This window comes from Sander vitreus, chromosome 22 (assembly GCF_031162955.1).
Source record: "Sander vitreus isolate 19-12246 chromosome 22, sanVit1, whole genome shotgun sequence".
Taxonomy (NCBI): Eukaryota; Metazoa; Chordata; class Actinopteri; order Perciformes; family Percidae; genus Sander; species Sander vitreus.
In genome coordinates this window covers 12,153,289-12,170,694 of record NC_135876.1, presented here as the reverse complement: position 1 = coordinate 12,170,694, position 17,406 = coordinate 12,153,289, and the positions used below count along the sequence as shown (strand labels likewise).

The window sequence follows — 17,406 nt, the reverse complement described above, 5'->3', positions numbered from 1 at the left end:
CAAATAATTCATATACATATATCTTTATAAAGGCCTAGTCTGCTTACTTTACTGCACCCAGGTTAAATATGCCAATATTGTAAGAATGAAAAAAACAAACAATAATCATATGTATTTATAATAGCTGAGCTTAAAACAGAAATCTTGAGCATGACAAAGTTGACCTTATCTTGAGCTGCAAGATGGCATAGATGGATTAGCAGAGATGGACACATTATTATTCAGTGACAGATCCAAATACACAGTGATGATATTTATTGCTTATGGTGCTGGAAAAATGTCACTTAAGTACAGGCAGATGGTTGAGAGTTATGGCTGTTAAAACAGGGTAAAAAAGGGTAAAGCCGGGTACTTGCAGTTAATACCACTAATAAGCTTTATCTATAGGGCACTTCTCTTTAAATGTACAAAGTACTTTACAAAAAAGGTAGTTGGTTCACATCATGTCCTGCTAAAAATGGCTCCCTGGTCCATTCTGAGGGTCAAAGTACGTTTCAAATGAAAGAAAAGTCCCGATTAAAAATAAAAGCACATGAAAAAGACTTCTGAAAGCATACAATAGCCATTATGGCTTAAAGTTTCTCAGAATAATGACATAACACCTGGAAATGGCGGCATTACTTAAAGCCTGTGTAAAATAATTGGCAGCACACAGAGGGAGCGACGTGTTAAATGTGTGTGGGCAGAGTTAATAGAACAAGAGAGGCCAATTTCAGTGTGGTACCGATGTACATGTCCTTTGCAAGCAACCCTCAGGGCTACAATCATCAGTCTCTAATAGCACTTTCATAGTGTCACTATTTTTCCTGCTCTTTCTCTGCCTTTGGCTCTGAATTTATTCACTTAGATAGACACAGTCACTTACAGTCCACACACACACACACACACACACACACAGAGTCAGATTTGTGGCACTGAGGACTGGGTTTGGAGCCTGCCTGCTGCTCTGGCTAATGTATGACTCATGTCCTCCCAGGGAGGAAAGACCCATACACAATACTTCAACCCACATCAACCCACCCACCAAAACACACACACACACACACACACACACACACACACACACACACACACACACACACACACACACACACAGCTTACATTCCAACTCTACATGTATAAATATGCCATAAATAAATATTAAATTCAATAATAAATATGCAGTAAAGCACTGATGCGCGTATACAGTTACCTTCACACACTGCATGCATACATTAAGCATCAGGCTTCAGCAGTTTCAGTAGCATATACAGTACTGTATGTAGCATGTGCCGAATCATCCCTGTGCTTCATGATCAATACCGCTTAAGTACAATTGGCAGCAAACACAGTAGATCCCATGACCCTGGAGCTGAGTTATTCACACTGACAGCTACAACAAACAAACACAATTCATAGTAAGTAGACATTGGTTTTCTTCTCACAAACCAGATTGACATTTTGCTGACCACAGCATTGTAATCGGACGTTAACATTCAAAACATGCCCTTCTAGGTGTTTGTCAGTTTATACAGGAATAAAAGGTGAGGCTATGACAGCTTTGGCTTTTCTGCTTGTTCAAGCGGTGTGGCAGTACTTTACTTGAGTCTGCATTAGAAGTGCTGGGCAAGTATATTAGCTAAGGCTGCAACTGACAATTATTTTGATTTTCAACAGTTATTTTCTCAATTAAGTGATCAACCATTTCTTGTATAAAATGTGAATAAAACGAAAATAATGAAAAATGCCGGTCTCAATTTTAAGAGCACAAGGTGACGTCATGAAATTGCTTGTTTTGTATGACAAAATATATTATGTTTACAAAAATATAAAAACAGAAGAAAGCCGAAAATGATCACATTGGAAAAGATATAGACATGCACCATGCTAATGTGAATTTGTAGAGCAGAGTTGTTATCTAAGGAGTTAGTAAAACACACATTTACTGTTTATTATATATTATTATGATTAAAGAAACAGTGTCTGGCTATCTGTGCATATGTCTTTAATGTCTACCTCTCTTTATTTCTACCATCTTTATTCTCGCCAGCTTATCCCATCCCACAATCAGTAGACTGTGAGGTGATAGGGGAGACGTCGCTGTGATCAGTGTGTGTGTGTGTGTGTGTGTGTTTGTGCCAAACACAGAGTCTCTGTCTCCCAGAAATAGAGAATCTGACAGCCTCTCCTGTCTCTGTGGTCCTAACACAGATGTGGAACAGATCTGATAAGATGTGCAAAATCAAACGCCTGCTTTTCTTCTGTTTCCTTTCTCTCCCTGTCTTTCTCATCACAATATTCCCGTCATCCTTCTGTTTTCCTCCTTTTTTTCGATCCAATTACCTTCTTATTTCCTTGCTCTGTCTACATTTATTATTCCGTTATGTTTACGAGACACCTATAGTTACATCGCACTGTTGAGTCTATTGATGTGTAAAGTGTAAGGCTGCATTTGAGGAGATGGCTATATGAGTTGGGTCTGTTGTGGCATGTGCAGTGACTTTGTCCTGTGTGTCCTACAAGCATCTGTGCTGTGTTGGTTGGCTGAAGATGGATCGCTGTGTTCTGTGTGTGAATGTGCCTGTTCACGTGTGTGTGTGTGTGTGTGTGTGTGTGTGTGTGTGTGTGTGTGTGTGTGTGGCGTTGTATTCCCAGGGGTTCTGATGGTGTGTGCAGCAGTCCATAGTTCTGGCTGGTAAGTGAAGTCAGCCATTACTTCAACCTCCCTGACTTTCTCGGCACTTGAGGTAGAGGACAAAAGAGACGAGGAGAATAGAGCAAGCTGCAGCAGGATGCCAATAATGAGATACAATCTACCATTACGTACATTATGAGTTATTAAAGAAGCTAATAAAACCAACCAAAATCAAGCCATAAACTACAGGAGAACCTAGGTAACTGGCTGTTGATAATTAAGGTAATCAACGTCTGAGGTGTTTGGGCAGATTATTTAGGGTTTTGTTAAGACCCATGCTCTTAGTTCATTTATTGGGAAAAAATAAATTGATGCAAAAGATCATGAATCACATTTAAATTAGCTTTAGCACTGCAGTGTCAGTGTTTCACAAGTGTCAAAGTAGCAGTGACTGAACAACATAAATGGCAACATCAAAGGGAAAATTACCTAAAGTAAAGGTTGGATTATTATGTTCTGACAGTTATATAAGCCGCTCAAGCACTGAGCAGAATCCTGGACAGTCTAATGCTAGGAAACAAAATATCAAGGCAATTTCAATGAGAAGTTAAGTATGTTAAGTTTTCATCCTAACAGTATTTACCAGATCAGCCACAATTGTGGTGCACACATAGGCAGAGAGAGAGAGCAGCTGTGATAATGTGCTGCACCAACATCTTTATTTCAATCCTCTGGCATCCTCTAGTGGACATCATGAGTAACTACAGCCTTTTTTGAGAGTCAGACAGAATAGCGAAGGACATGGAGAGATTTTGTTTGTGTGTATTTGGATTCGTTTTATTAATTTATCTCATAGTCTCATTTTGCCCTAATTGTTTATTCATGTTTATTTATGTATATGTGTTTTAAGGACCCATTTGTAAATTAGATAGCTTATCTAAGGGGTTTGACTTACATCAAATTACAGAAATAGAATAGAGTTAGAGTATAACTGTTATCTACATATACATACAGCATAAACTAAATATATATTAAGAACCTAAATATGACTACAGCTGAAAAAACAACACTGTGTTCAAATTCCGTGTGCCTCTAAGTCCAGGCTTTTACTTTTGGACAGGAGAGATGTCAACTGACTTTTTGCCTCATAGCAGACAACTGTGATTGGTTTTATCCGGTTTAACCCAAGTGGATAACCTCCAGTTGGGGATTAAAGCAAGGTCAACCCACATACATTAATTACATTTTAATAACTGCATGGATTTATTTTGCTGAAAATCTAATTTTGTTACAGCCTCAATAGCGACAATCAACCTCTTCACTAATCCACAATGAAAATGATTCAGAAAGATTAGAAACGTGAGCTCCTTAAAGGGATAGTTCCGATCTTTTGAAGTAGGGTAGGGATGTATACATAGTCAGTGTATTGCCTACAGTAGATGGTGGTCGGCACGCCCCCAGTTTGGAGAAGCAGGCAGGAGTGCCGACAAGGAAGCTAAGCAATGTACGGCTGTTGACTGGGCCACACAGCAAAACTAATTTTAGTCACCCTACAAAAAATCTATATCTGTTTAAGTGTACGCTATATTTAAAATATTATCACCGCTTTACCTTGTCGTGAGACAGCACTTTCCGACAAGGAACTGAAGCTGTTGTATACATCTATGCTGTCTTCAAAGCCACCAGACTCCTGTGTGTGTTATTGTGTGACTTTGGTGTTTTAAAAGGGTAAGGAACTAACAAAATTAACAAACAAACTAACCGATCAAGGTAGCAGTAAAGCAGCAACTCCCGTGTTCCGCGAGGTAAAATTACTGTTTTTGTCAAAGGAGTCTGGTGGCTTTAAAGAGAGCAATATAACAAATTCAGTTCCCCGTCGTAAAGGGCTGTTTGACGTCAAGGTAAAGCAAGGGAAATATTTTTAATATAGCGTACACTGATATTGATTTTTTAGGTGGTCCTGTTTTTAAGGTCCACCTAAAAAAATTAAACACATTTTGCTGTGTGGCCCCGTCCATGACCTTATACAGACCCATTTCAAAAGATCCAAACTATCCCTTTAACGCTCCAAAAAGCACCTTAACAAGTAGTTTAAACGACGATGGAGTGTGGATAGAGTGGTATGATTTGAGTTAAGAAAACAAATATGATCATAATAAGTGTGGTAAAAGTTTGCCCCGTGTAAAATTGGTAAATAAGGGTTTCGACGAGCTGACATACTCACCAAAGACTTTGCCTAAGAACAGCGTCTTGACCAGGTTGAACTGTGTGTCTGAGGCGTCTGGGAGGGTGTAGCTCACTGGAGGGTAATGATCCAACTGAAACAGCAGGAGAGAGGGAGGGAGAGATAATATATTAGTATCTGCATTTTAAAGAGAGTCTGGCTCTAAAGCTACTGATCACAGCCTTTTAAAAAGACACCCAGCCTTAGACCTGCATCAGCACATTAAACGAGATGATGAAGGAGAGACGCTAATTCATTGCTGTCAGGCACTGTAAAGCTGCAACACAGCACAATCAAAAGCTCTACGGGTCCCTCTTGTGGTCCAATTAGTTCTGTTAAAGGAAAACCTTTAACCTAGTATTCCCATGACCCAGTAACATAACAAATCCAGACACTAGACAACCTAGACTCTATAGCACAACCAGAAACTGGACTGAAACATGAAATAACTTGTTATCAAATATGAATCCAAGTCTGTCTCCTACTCCATTTACTTCAAGGCTTATGGCTACATGTCGCAGGCAAGCCGTATACTGTTGTTTTCAAGGCAGGTTATGCTGCCTGGAAAAGCCATAATTTGGCATGTGAGTGATACTATGTATGTTATTGGATACTTTTTACTAAAAGAAAGTTTGACACGAGTTGCATCTACATAGTTGAATGGCAATACTTTACAAAACATGGAAGATTTGAGTTTTTAAAAACATCTTCTCTGATCAAGAAAATGCATCATTATCCTCAAATAGAGTTACATATTTTATCATCATTCTTTGATCATTCTCTGTAAACTAGAAGAAAAATGCATATTGAGTGGTGTCAATATCTCACTTTGTACTATTTTGTTTGCTCACAAAAGTCACACCAGACCAAATGATTAAAGAAAACCTATTAGATGGAAAGTGTTAATTTGTGTTAATTTGGTTTATTTTCTTTGTTTAGTTAAGCTCGTCACGGCTGAACGCAAACTTAAAAGCAATCTTTCATAATGATCCTGCAAACAAACAGTTCTTCACCAAGACTCGAGACAAATGATCGCACATTAATTAACAATATGCAATTTCTAAAGTCTGCCGTGGGTTCAAAGCCTATCCCCGAGAACTTTAAATACAGAGAGAAGAAGCAGCGTGTTCACACAGAAGAGCGTCAGTGGAGATGTGAGAGCAGAGAGGGTGATGGAGGGAGGGAATACACGACTTTAATATCCCTGCAACATAATTAACTTGTTATTGCTGTTTCACTAAAGTTTCTAATTAGCTTGAAGGCTGCAGCCGGTGCTATTGACGAGAATCATTTCAACCCCACAAATTGGTTTCTGTGTGTGTTCCAGAAATAAAAGATCCTCCTTCCCCCCCCTTCTCTCTGTTCACAGGAGAACTGTATCTCAGCATACACCAGCCTGCAGAATGCATACCAACAGCACCAGCCAGGAGAGGGGAGGATGATTGAGAACAATGACTTTTGTTACTGTGTGTTTTACTGGAAATTTGTTCTATTGAACAGCTGTCGTGGCCTGTTAGCAATGACGGAGCTGGACTGTAACTAAAGGGTTGAGATTTGTGTGTGTGTGTGTGTGTGTGTGTGTGTGTGTGTGTGTGTGTGTGTGTGTGTGTGGAGTTGCTCCAGTTTACAGGTTTGAATCAGTAGAGTCCTCCCATATAGAAAATTCTCTAAACTCCCTACCTCTCCAGACTATTTTCTCCCTCTTTCCCTCTCTGCACACACACAAACACAGCATATCCTAATTTGATTCTTTCCAAAAGCCTGGTCTCAGTGGAGCATTGTGTGGGTTTTGTTTTCCACGGTGACTGGAGGGTGGGATAATGGGGCACAATTAAATTGTGCTCAGCCTATTTACTTTTAACTGAAAAAACAAATTGGCTGCACAGTCAGGGAGGGCGGGCTGAGTCTCAAAGCCCCACATACAGGTCCACAGAGGAAGACAGCCAGGGAAGAAACCCCATTTTACCAAACTTTGTCAATTACAACCACAATTATTGGGATCCTTTCCTTTTTACTCTGCACCGTTTAGACAACACAATTTCCCCCTTTAAGCGTTGTTGGCGCCTCTTAGGTTACATAAAGCTTACATAAGCAAAGTAATCAGGCGTTAGACAAAGAGAAAATTAACAATGGGTGAAATCTATTTCCCTAGCTATGTGCTCAAAAGGAATCTAATTTAGCCAATGTGCTGTAAATATTCTAACTAATTTACAGTACACTGAGAACTTTTGACTCGTGGCAGCTCTGTTTCCTTAATGATATCTGAGGGACAAAAAAACTCCCATCACAGATTAATCATTAGAGAAGCTAAGCGCAAATAAATGCTAATATTCTTTTTTTCACTTGAATAAATTGTTTGACCTTGACCCTGATTATCAAGTGAACAACTGAATTATTGCCTTTTCCCTTCACAGCTAGAACCAGCAGTTCACAGCACTAATACAAGGAGACGAGAGGAGAGGAGAGGAGTGGAGAGGAGAGGAGAGGAGTGAAGAGGAGAGGAAAGGAGAGGAGAGGAGAGGAGAGGAGAGGAGAGGAGAGGAGAGGAGAGGAGAGGCGAGGAGAGGAGAGGAGAGGAGAGGAGAGGAGAGGAGAGGAGAGGAGAGGAGTGGAGAGGTGAGGAGAGGAGAGGAGAGCGAGGAGAGGAGGAGAGGAGAGGAGAGGAGAGGCGAGGAGAGGAGGGAGAGGAGAGGAGAGAGTGGAGAGGAGAGGAGAGGAGAGGAGTGGAGAGGTGAGGAGAGGGAGAGGAGAGGCGAGGAGAGGAGAGGAGAGGAGAGGAGAGGAGAGGCGAGGAGAGGAGTGGAGAGGAGAGGAGGGGAGAGGAGAGGAGAGGAGAGGAGAGGAGAGGCGAGGAGAGGAGTGGAGAGGAGAGGCGAGGAGAGGAGTGGAGAGGAGAGGAGAGGAGAGGCGAGGAGAGGAGTGGAGAGGAGAGGAGAGGAGAGGAGAGGAGAGGCGAGGAGAGGAGTGGAGAGGAGAGGAGAGGAGAGGAGAGAACAGAGATGAGATGTGTGGTGCCTGAAGGGAGAGTTTGAGAGAAAGCAAAAGCCAGAGTTGGAGAGATGGGAACTTATTTTGATCTCGCTATGATATGCCTTTGGTAGCAAGCTAACCTGAAGAGACCTCACAAACTGTTTAAAAACCCAAACACTTGCTTGCTGCACTGCACTGTGTCCGCCTGTGTGTACATCTTAGCAGGTATTTGTGTGCACATGCAAATCCTCTCCCTTGAAATAAGCCTCAGGACCATGATGGGGTTAGATAACCTCAATGCATCAAAGTGATCTTTGTTATTTTATTTTGTGGGTCTACTTTCTTTATCTAAATACATGATCTTTCTCTTCTCAACTCCCTCCTCCCGCTCTCTCTGACTCTCTATTCCTTCTTTTTCTTTTGCTCTCCATTTCTCTTCTGCTCTCTTTTCTCTCTGATTCCAATTACCACACTCCTACTTGTCTTCCCACTCATTTTCTGACGTGTCTTTAAACTAAACCGTCACTTGTCTAAATGCCTTTTAGCACATGCAATTCATATCACAGCACTAATAGCAGAGAAGTGAGACCTCCGCAGCCTCAGAAAAACACTCAACTCGCTCTTTTACCCTGGAAATTGAATTTGATCCACTGGCGGCCGACCAACATAACTGACTTTTATTGTATCTGACTCATATCTCTGCCTCTCACTCACGTTGTCATATCTCAGATCAAAACAGCTGCAACAAGGCCTCTGATGGGCATGTAAGCAAAATAGTAATGAGTTGGTTACATTTCAAATGCTGGAGGTGGCATGCTTTAACAAAATTGGCATTTTAGGCTTCATTGCATAACGCAATAATTTGTCATCCAATTTCAAATTCAGTAATTAGCAAGTGTACATTACGGTAATTCAATTTGAACATTCAAAAGCAGCTAACATTTCAGCATGTAGGACAGGATCTGCACATTTTGTCTGACTGTAAATGCTGTTGATGGATGGTATTTAACAAAAACTTGCTGTATGGCTGGAGCTAAATCTAATGATTACATTATAGAATAGGTCTGGTGAACCATGTAGATGTTTTGCAATGACTATTTAAATCCACACTAACTATTTTAGAGCCTCTTCGGGGCATAAGAAACAAGGTGTGCACTAACATATAAGTTGATATAGAAAACGTGCTAGCAAACTGCTGCCTATTTACACATCTATACAGTTTCAATGAGTGTAGACAGCTGTATGATAAGGGAATGTTTTGTTTCAGGACTATCTCCTTTTGGAGGTTGGTGGCCCTGCCACACTTCAGCATACTTCCCAGAGAGAGAGATATGCTGACCTGGCTTTAGCATCTGTGTTTAGGCGCATGCAATATCTTTGTTTACCTTCAAGGTTCAGCTAAATGTAATGCCTCCAGCATGAGTTTAAATACACCTTCAGGAACAGGAACTTCAGAGAGTTGGGACGGCACTGCACAATAACACATTGTACTGTACTGCCTGCTTACTTGTCTCCTCAATTGAGTGTTGAAATGCTTCTGTGTAAGTCATCAAAATCTCCTGAACCTTCTTCACGTATCTGAAATGAGTTGTGGTGCTCCTGAGTTTTTCCTTAACATAACTAAAAGCCCTCAAGCATGTGAGAAGGTAGAAGGTGGGAGGAATGGAGAAATAGAAGGGAAGAAGTGCAGTGGACAGATGACTTAGACTGAATGATGTAGATTTTGTAGTGTAGCAGTGTAAAGCCTTCGTAGTGATTTGACCTGACAAGATTTCATTGTGCATGTTTGTTGGTATGCATGTCCATATCTGTTTACCCGTTTATGCTAAGTGCATGTTTGTACCTTGAAAAGAGCTTGGAGGCAGTACGGCAACATGAAAAAGTTTTACTCATCAAAGTTTTCTTCGTTAGCGCACCTGCTGGCTCTACTTTTCATGCACTATCTATAACCTTAATCTATGTTCTCTCTCCATCCCTCCCCCACAATTCCCTTGTGGATTGTATTGCCTAAATCCAAATTACATCATGCCCACCAGTGTTCCTCTTGATTTTTGTATCATTCTTCGATGAGTTATGAACCTATAATTTAAGGAAAAGAAGAGTCAATGGATTGTTATTTAGAGTACAGATTGGGCACATGGGGAGTGGTAAATGGAGGATATGCATTTGATAGTTAATATTTCAGTCACACACCGAACACTGGGCCTAACATCAATATCTAGACACAACCAAGCTACGAGCAACCAGTGGAAGACACTATGTGTGCATGCGTGTGTGTGTGTGTGTGTGTGTGTGTGTGTGTGTGTGTGTGTGTGTGTGCGCGTGTGATGAGCAAAGAACTGTGCTCCAATCACTCTTTTTGCCAGTAAAAAGGGGATGTGTTACGTTGAAGTGCTCCCACTGGGGTGATCAGCAGCTGCAGGATGTGATTTGCTCAGAGAATGTGGTTGATTTCCATTGCATGTTTCAGATTTCAATTTTCTTACTGTCACAGTTTTTCACTGTAGTGTGTGAATGTAGCTGATGAGATTCCAGTATGGATGGAGACTGCTCTATGTGCATGCAATGAGAGACAGATAGACCAAGGACTCATGTAGAAAAGGAGGTGTAATGATTATTGGTTTGCAAATGTACTGTGATTCATTCTGGTCAACACTTTATAACACCTTAATGAAAACAACAGTGAAGGGGACTTCATTTGGACATGTATTTATCACAAGAGAGGGTGACATCTTGGCACGGTAGCCAGCATTAGAAAGAACACAACTAATTATATATTCACTGTTATATATCCACATGTTATATGGACTCCACACGTTATATGGACTCCACTATATTCTATCTTGTATCCAATGACTAATGCAAGTGAAGAAACACGTCCTAACTGAGATTGTCTTTATTATGGTTTATGTATTAATTTCCTTTGTGTCAATATGTTCTAAATGTATTAATTTAAACATCCTGCAAACATGTTGTGGTTCATATACAGTATTGTCCATTTTCCCATTCATACTTCATGTCTTCTAATGTGTTAATACAGTGGTTGCATTATCTGTACAACCCCTCCACATTTGCAGGATTCTTTTCCTCATTTAAAAAATGATCAATTTTCCCAATTAAATCAAATCAAATTACATCTATGGCCTAGTTTAGTCATAGTTTTTATTTCCACAGTTAATATGGTGTTAACGTACACCTTTTTATCTACAATATTCCCTAAATAGAGGTGGTACAAACCTAGGTCAAGTGTTTCATGGATGGAAAGTAATCCATGAGGGTAGCATGAATAAGATGATACAGCAGATGAGATCAAACTCCATTGATGCTTGCAGGGAAATTTGATTCTGTCAGCATGAGCATTAAATCCATAGAGAATAAACAGTGTAGCGTGTAAACAAATAGCTGGGATATTAGTTAGAGTAAGAACTATTGACATGATGCTCTCTACACGGTTCAGCAATTCCGCAGAGAGGAGGTGAGTCAAGGGCTCTGGTTATTGCAATGTCTCCCTCTGGCCACTATGAGGTAGTTGGGCTCTCCACATGTGAGTATGCAAGTGTGCTCATCTCTGGATATTTAGGCAAGGCAGCTAAGAATTATGAATATACATACTGTATGAAATGGCTGAACAACTACATTCTACAGGAGGCCGTGCATACACAAACTGTTGTGTAGATGTTCAATTCAAGCCCATGCAAATACAAATTTATTTGGTTCTGGATGCAATCAATAACTAGGCTTTACAGGCGGCAGTCATGCATTTAGAGTACTCCTTAAACTGCAGCCTGGAGCCAAATCTGAGCATTTTAGCCCAGAACAAAGTCCGTAATAGTTTAGTTGAATTCTCACTCCATCCTTGACAGCTACTGACTGAGACTTGGCTGTATTGATCTGCGCTAAGCTGTTTAGCTGCACAAAACTCAAGAGCACACAAACAGACCCACAAACAAACCCAGAAGTACAGATACACACAAACATACGTACGCAAACGCATTGTCATTCACAAGCACAACCATGCTCAGTCTCTCTTGCTCTGACTCTTTTATATTAATAAAAGTATCTCTTCTTCTTCTTAATACATACACGCAGCCATGCACAGCAGACACACAAAGATATGCCGCCACAATCACACAACAGCATGCAGTCATACAAACACACACAGATTGATGTATTCTCTCTGTTGCTATACTTAGGCTGTCTACTGGAAGTGGATTAACAGTGGCAGAGGACAAGCACTTTCATCACAGCAGAAGACAGAACAGGACACTGCTTTCCCCTCTGACTTAACGCTGGCTCAGTCTAGTGTTTGTGAGTGCGGGATGGCAATCACATACACTCGCTTATAAGTACGTCTTTATAATTGAAACGTATGTCTTTTGTGTTCTGATCATCAACTAAAATCCTAAAATATGTGTTTGAGAGTGATCAGAAATGTGTGTGTGTGTGTGTGTGTGTGTGTGTGTGTGTGTGTGTGCGAGGTCTGTACCTGGATGGTGATGCTTCTGTCGACACGGGACATGTTGATGCTATGTGGCTGTCCGTTGGCCAGGTTACGCTGGTCTACATCTATAGAAAATGGCTCCCTCAGTCCTCCCAGGTTATACCGCACCTGTAGAGAACCTGAAGACGTACAAGCCAATGGTTTGAAACCTGGTCTGGTTATATGCAACCTCACATCTCTGCTTTTCTTCTACTTCTCTAAAATGATTTAAGCATACGCTCTCATCAATAAATACCGGAATGAATACAATGAATTTGTCAAGCACTGGCTGTAAAAACATGATTGCTGACGAGTCCATAAGTAGTTAGTGTATTAATAGTTGATGACACCTAAGACTTGCCACAGAAGTATTCTGGTTGACCTGGGCATTTAAGGCCAAAATGTAGTTTTTTTTCTTTTCAAAGTGATGGGGCAAGCAGGGGTGAGGAATACAGGGTGAAACCCCAAAAGATTCAGACGGCCACAGCTTGACAGGGGATTATAGATATTTACTGTCTCAGGGCCCTGAGTGTGCATGGGACCCAAACATTTCTAGCAGCACCCCTAGATAGTGTGTGTATATGTAGCTTTATTTGAGTGGAAATGCACATTGTTGATAGATGCTAGATGGCACTGTCAAATTTGTATTACTTCTATTTTATCAAAGCACTTTGCGGCCTGTCAGCGGCTCCGTGGGAGGCCGCTGACTGGGGAGGATTTTAGGAGATTATAAAACTTTCCAAACTGTGCTGCAAGGACAGCCTTTAAGCATGCACTTTGCAGAACTAACAAGCATTACTGCAAACAGACTTCTCAGTGGTGAGCAACCACAAATTGTGTGAGTGTGTGGACCATTACCGTTCTGCCTTAGAACCACAGCCAGATAATCCTGCGTCTTGGAGCTGACATACATCAGAATAGCTGGAGCGTTGGATGTGCTGAAACTGAAAGCCACTTCCTCTTTTGTTAGATTCACTTCATGTGGCATCAGCTGGTGCGTCAGGATCTTTGTGTCCCTACTGGCTCCTGCAACTGCTTCGGGCATGAAGTTGTACTTGACCAGTGTTCCTGCCTCAAAGAAACCCCCAACATCTGGATGAGATGAAAAAAGATATAAGAATAAATGATAACGTAAATAAGATGTAAGCAGGTGAACACACACAAATACAATAAATACTGCCTGGCAATGTGTTTACATCACAAACAGTTGAATGATCATATTTTGAATAATATGCAAAACCAAACATACCGCAACAACAACAGCAAGGATAAAAGATAGAAAAGACAGAAAGACACACAAACAGAAAGAAAAGAAAAACACCTTCCATCAAAAAGAAGCCACGGGGAAGCGCTCATAAACTCACACATGCCAAGACACAATGGGGTAGACATATTTAACGGCCAGAGAGAAATAAGCACACACATAAATATGGCTGTGTTCAGGAGGTGAAGTAAAGTGGGTGTTAAATTGCTGTGCTCCAGCATCTGAAACCAAACAATACATTGTTTAACAGTACATTAACAGACCTAATGGCATATTCCAGCCATTCCAGGAGGCTTATTGATTCTCGTTATCAAGTGTTGAGAAGAAGGGACCTTATTTTTCAATACTCCTGTTATGCCTCTTGTTTGTGTTAATGTGTGTGTGTGTGTGTGTGTGTGTGTGTGTGCACGGATGCACAATATTCATGTGTTAGTTACAAAGGAGAGAAAAAGGCACAATGTGCGTGAAATTAAAGAGAATGGTTACAGAGAAAGCAGCGAGCCTCAGGCTCTGTGTGTGTGTATGTGTGTGTAAAAGCCATGGAATATTTCTTGACATGTTTGCCTTCCCTCCGCGGAAGCAGTGAAAATGTATAACTACACCCCTTATGGGTGAGTAAACACATTTATGCATCTTATTTTAAAGCTTCACTTTACCCATCGTCTCCTTTTCGGACACAGTACAATTAATATTTCACGCTACATTACTTGAATTTAATATATTGGCTTATGACTAGAAAATGGGCAAGATCTCTGACTGCTATCGGCGTACAGGCAAAACCTCACTTCCATTCAGCTACACCACAATTTTATCCTTTATTCTGCTGTGCACTAATATAGTTTCAGGCTTTGGAAGTCTGGAGAGACCCATTTTACCAATTGTTCTGTGTTAACCAGGCGGAGAGCTTGTGAAGGTTTCAAATAGCCTGCTCCTCACTTGGGTTTTTTGATGCAGATGGATTGTTCACTGTCTGCAGTGATCCATGCCTCTGGGAATAACTGAATCAGACTTCAATCATACAAAATGCAGTATTTCTGACAGAGCAGCATGCTTGAACGAATGCCTTGAATCAGTTACAAACGACATATGGAAAAACAAATCAACATAACCATCACAATCTATGGACAAATGGTCCATAGATTGGTCACATGGTCACAATGGTCACATGCCTTTTTTATTCTTACCTCACAACTACATTCACATCATACATTAAACAGAATGTTATCATGTGTCAGATGAGATACTGCATATTAGCCACCCCTCTTTTACAGTTCATTCTAAATGTGTCATATTAGCAAGCTAACGTTAGCATTGTCAGTTTGTTTAGTTAGCCAGCTTCCAAAAATGAATGTTTTCGGAGGCCGGTGGACTGCCAATCCTCTATAAATGAAAGTAAATCTATGTATACATAGAGAAATGCGTGCGTTTCAGAGTTACTAGTATTCATCAAGAAAACGGTCTTGCCTGCACATTTGAGGCACATTTTTTCTTCTTTCACCATACTCTTCATTCTAAACGTGTCACATTAGTAAGCTAATGTTAGCTTTGTCAGTTAATTAACCCTTGTGTTGTATTCCTGTCGACCATGAAACTTTTTGTTTATCTGGGTCAAAATTTAAATTAAAACCTTATTTTTTTACGTTTTTTTTCGACACTTTGCTTTTCCAGATGTTTATGTCACTTTTTTCAACATTGTTTTTGTGGACTTTTTGAAGCTTTTTTTTTTCAAATGCAGTAAAATTAAATAAAATACCCAAATTAAATGAAAGTAGTGAACTAATCATTTATTTGACCTGTGAAGAGTGGTGTATGGAACCATCCACGTTATTTTTTTTCACAATTTGGTTGAAAGAAACCCCAAATTTCTGATATAGAAACTTTGAAAACGGGTCAAATTTGACCCGAGGAAAACAGAAGGGTTAAGTTAGCTGCACAACAGTTACACCTGGCATTTTGCGGTAATAAATTACTATTAACAAGTCATTTTTTTCTTATTCTTATTCTATATAACTACCTAACCTGTTTTCATTTAGTGTTTGCCAACACTTGCATTATAACTTAGTTTGAACTGTACGAAGAGCTTGTGCAAATGGCCCAAATCTTGCCTTCCGCTTAACTTTAAAAGCTATTCTTTTTATTTATATACATTTTATCTTTATTCATACAAACTGTAGATTAAGTGGATCCTTTGAGTAACCTGTCACAGGCTTTTCTGCCCTGCTGAGAAAAAGAGTAAAGAGACTCCGAGGTGCTGCCCAGAGTCTCAGCAGCAACACACACAACTGTCTGGAAGCATAAGAGGGAATCTTTAGGTGTGTGTGTGTGTGTGTGTGTGTGTGTGCGTGCGTGCGTGATTTATGTCAGAACGTGAAGAAGTATTGGAAAGGGAATTTGTGCAAGCATGCAAATCTAACCAGGTCTCTGCAAATGCGTGCGTGTGTCTATGTATATGTACACATGCACATCGGCTCTATGTGACCCTCAAGGGCAGAAAAGCAGAAGAATGAGAGTATATAATAATAATACTGCAGGGTCCCCTGAGCTGTGTGTAAATATGGATACAATGGAAATGCACTATGCAATTATGGCTGGCTTCATGCATTTTTCACTCGCTGGGAGAGAGGGGGAAAAATTCGGTAAAAGGGAAAAAAGGAGAGGGGCAACTGGGAGAGGAAAAAAGTCGAAGTAGTAATGAAGAGAGGGAATAGGTGAGAAAGAAAAGAAAATGTAGAGGGGAAACAGTAAAAAAGCAGGAAAGAGAGGGAGAAGAGAGGCAGAGCAGGTCGGTGTAAATGGGAAAAAAGGGAGCAGAGAAAAAGAGGAGGGGGTGAAGAAAGTAGAAAGCGAAAGAAATGAAAGGAAGAGAAAGAAAAAGAAGGAAATGAGAAAAAGGAAGAGGATAGAGAGTGACAAGAGTAAAATGAGACTTGAAAAAATAGAGGAGGAGCAAGGGTAGGTTCAGAGATGAAGGGGGGAAATGGAGGAGAGAAATATGAAAAGCAGATGAAGATTTGGAGAAGAGGAGAAGAGAAAAGCGAAAATGGAGAAGACAGAAAAAGAAAAGATTTTCGATAGGGAGGAGAGTAGCACAAAGCGGAGCAAGAAGAGGAAGCAGTGAAACATATAAAAGGGACAGGAGATAGAAAAGAGATGAGAATAAAAAAGAGGGAACATGTGTGAAGAAAGGAAAACAAAGCTGAGGACTGGAGGCAGAGAAAAGAAGGAAAAGAGGAGACAGAAGAGAAAGACGGGAGACATATATCATGCAAAGAAACAAACAGACACAAGGGTGTGCTCTCTCCCTTTCTTTGCCTTTCTCTTTTTTCTGACACAGACTAATACATAAACACACACACCCTCGCACAGACAGTAATCTCTATTCTCTAAATCCCCAAATGCCTGATTGGTTATGACAGGATTCAGAGGAGGTCTTCTCATGTCTAACACTAGCCTATCACCACAAACTGTCAGCCTCTTCCCTTACACACACACACACACGCACACGCACACGCACACACATACACACATGCACGCACGCACGCACACACACACACACACACACACACACACACACACACGCACGCACGCACACTTTGTGTTTCTGTCATCTTGTCACCCCCCTGCCAAGAGCACAGGGAAAAAACACTATTAGGCTTTAGGAAACAAATTAATTCACGTGTCGGGGATCAACTCTGACTGGGAGCTTGCAGAAAGCCTCTGACAACAACTGCTCTTCTCCCCAGAGCATTTTATGAAAACTTGTTTTGGGAAGTACAACTTTAATGCTGTATCTAATGAATCCCTGTGAAACAAAAATGATGTACTGTAGTAGCAATATGCAACAGTGCAGATGC

General features: G+C 40.6%; 1 protein-coding gene across 1 annotated transcript in view; it reads right to left on the bottom strand.

The window, feature by feature from the left end:
- cntnap2a (contactin associated protein 2a) overlaps positions 1–17,406 on the bottom strand; it is a 349,283-nt gene that overhangs the window by 12,061 nt on the left and 319,816 nt on the right. The window contains exons 21-23 of the mRNA XM_078280725.1: positions 13,147–13,380; positions 12,295–12,428; positions 4,839–4,932 (exon numbers count right to left, since the gene is read on the bottom strand). Coding sequence (XP_078136851.1) covers positions 4,839–4,932; positions 12,295–12,428; positions 13,147–13,380 — 462 coding nt within the window. The remainder of the gene's footprint in view (positions 1–4,838; positions 4,933–12,294; positions 12,429–13,146; positions 13,381–17,406) is intronic.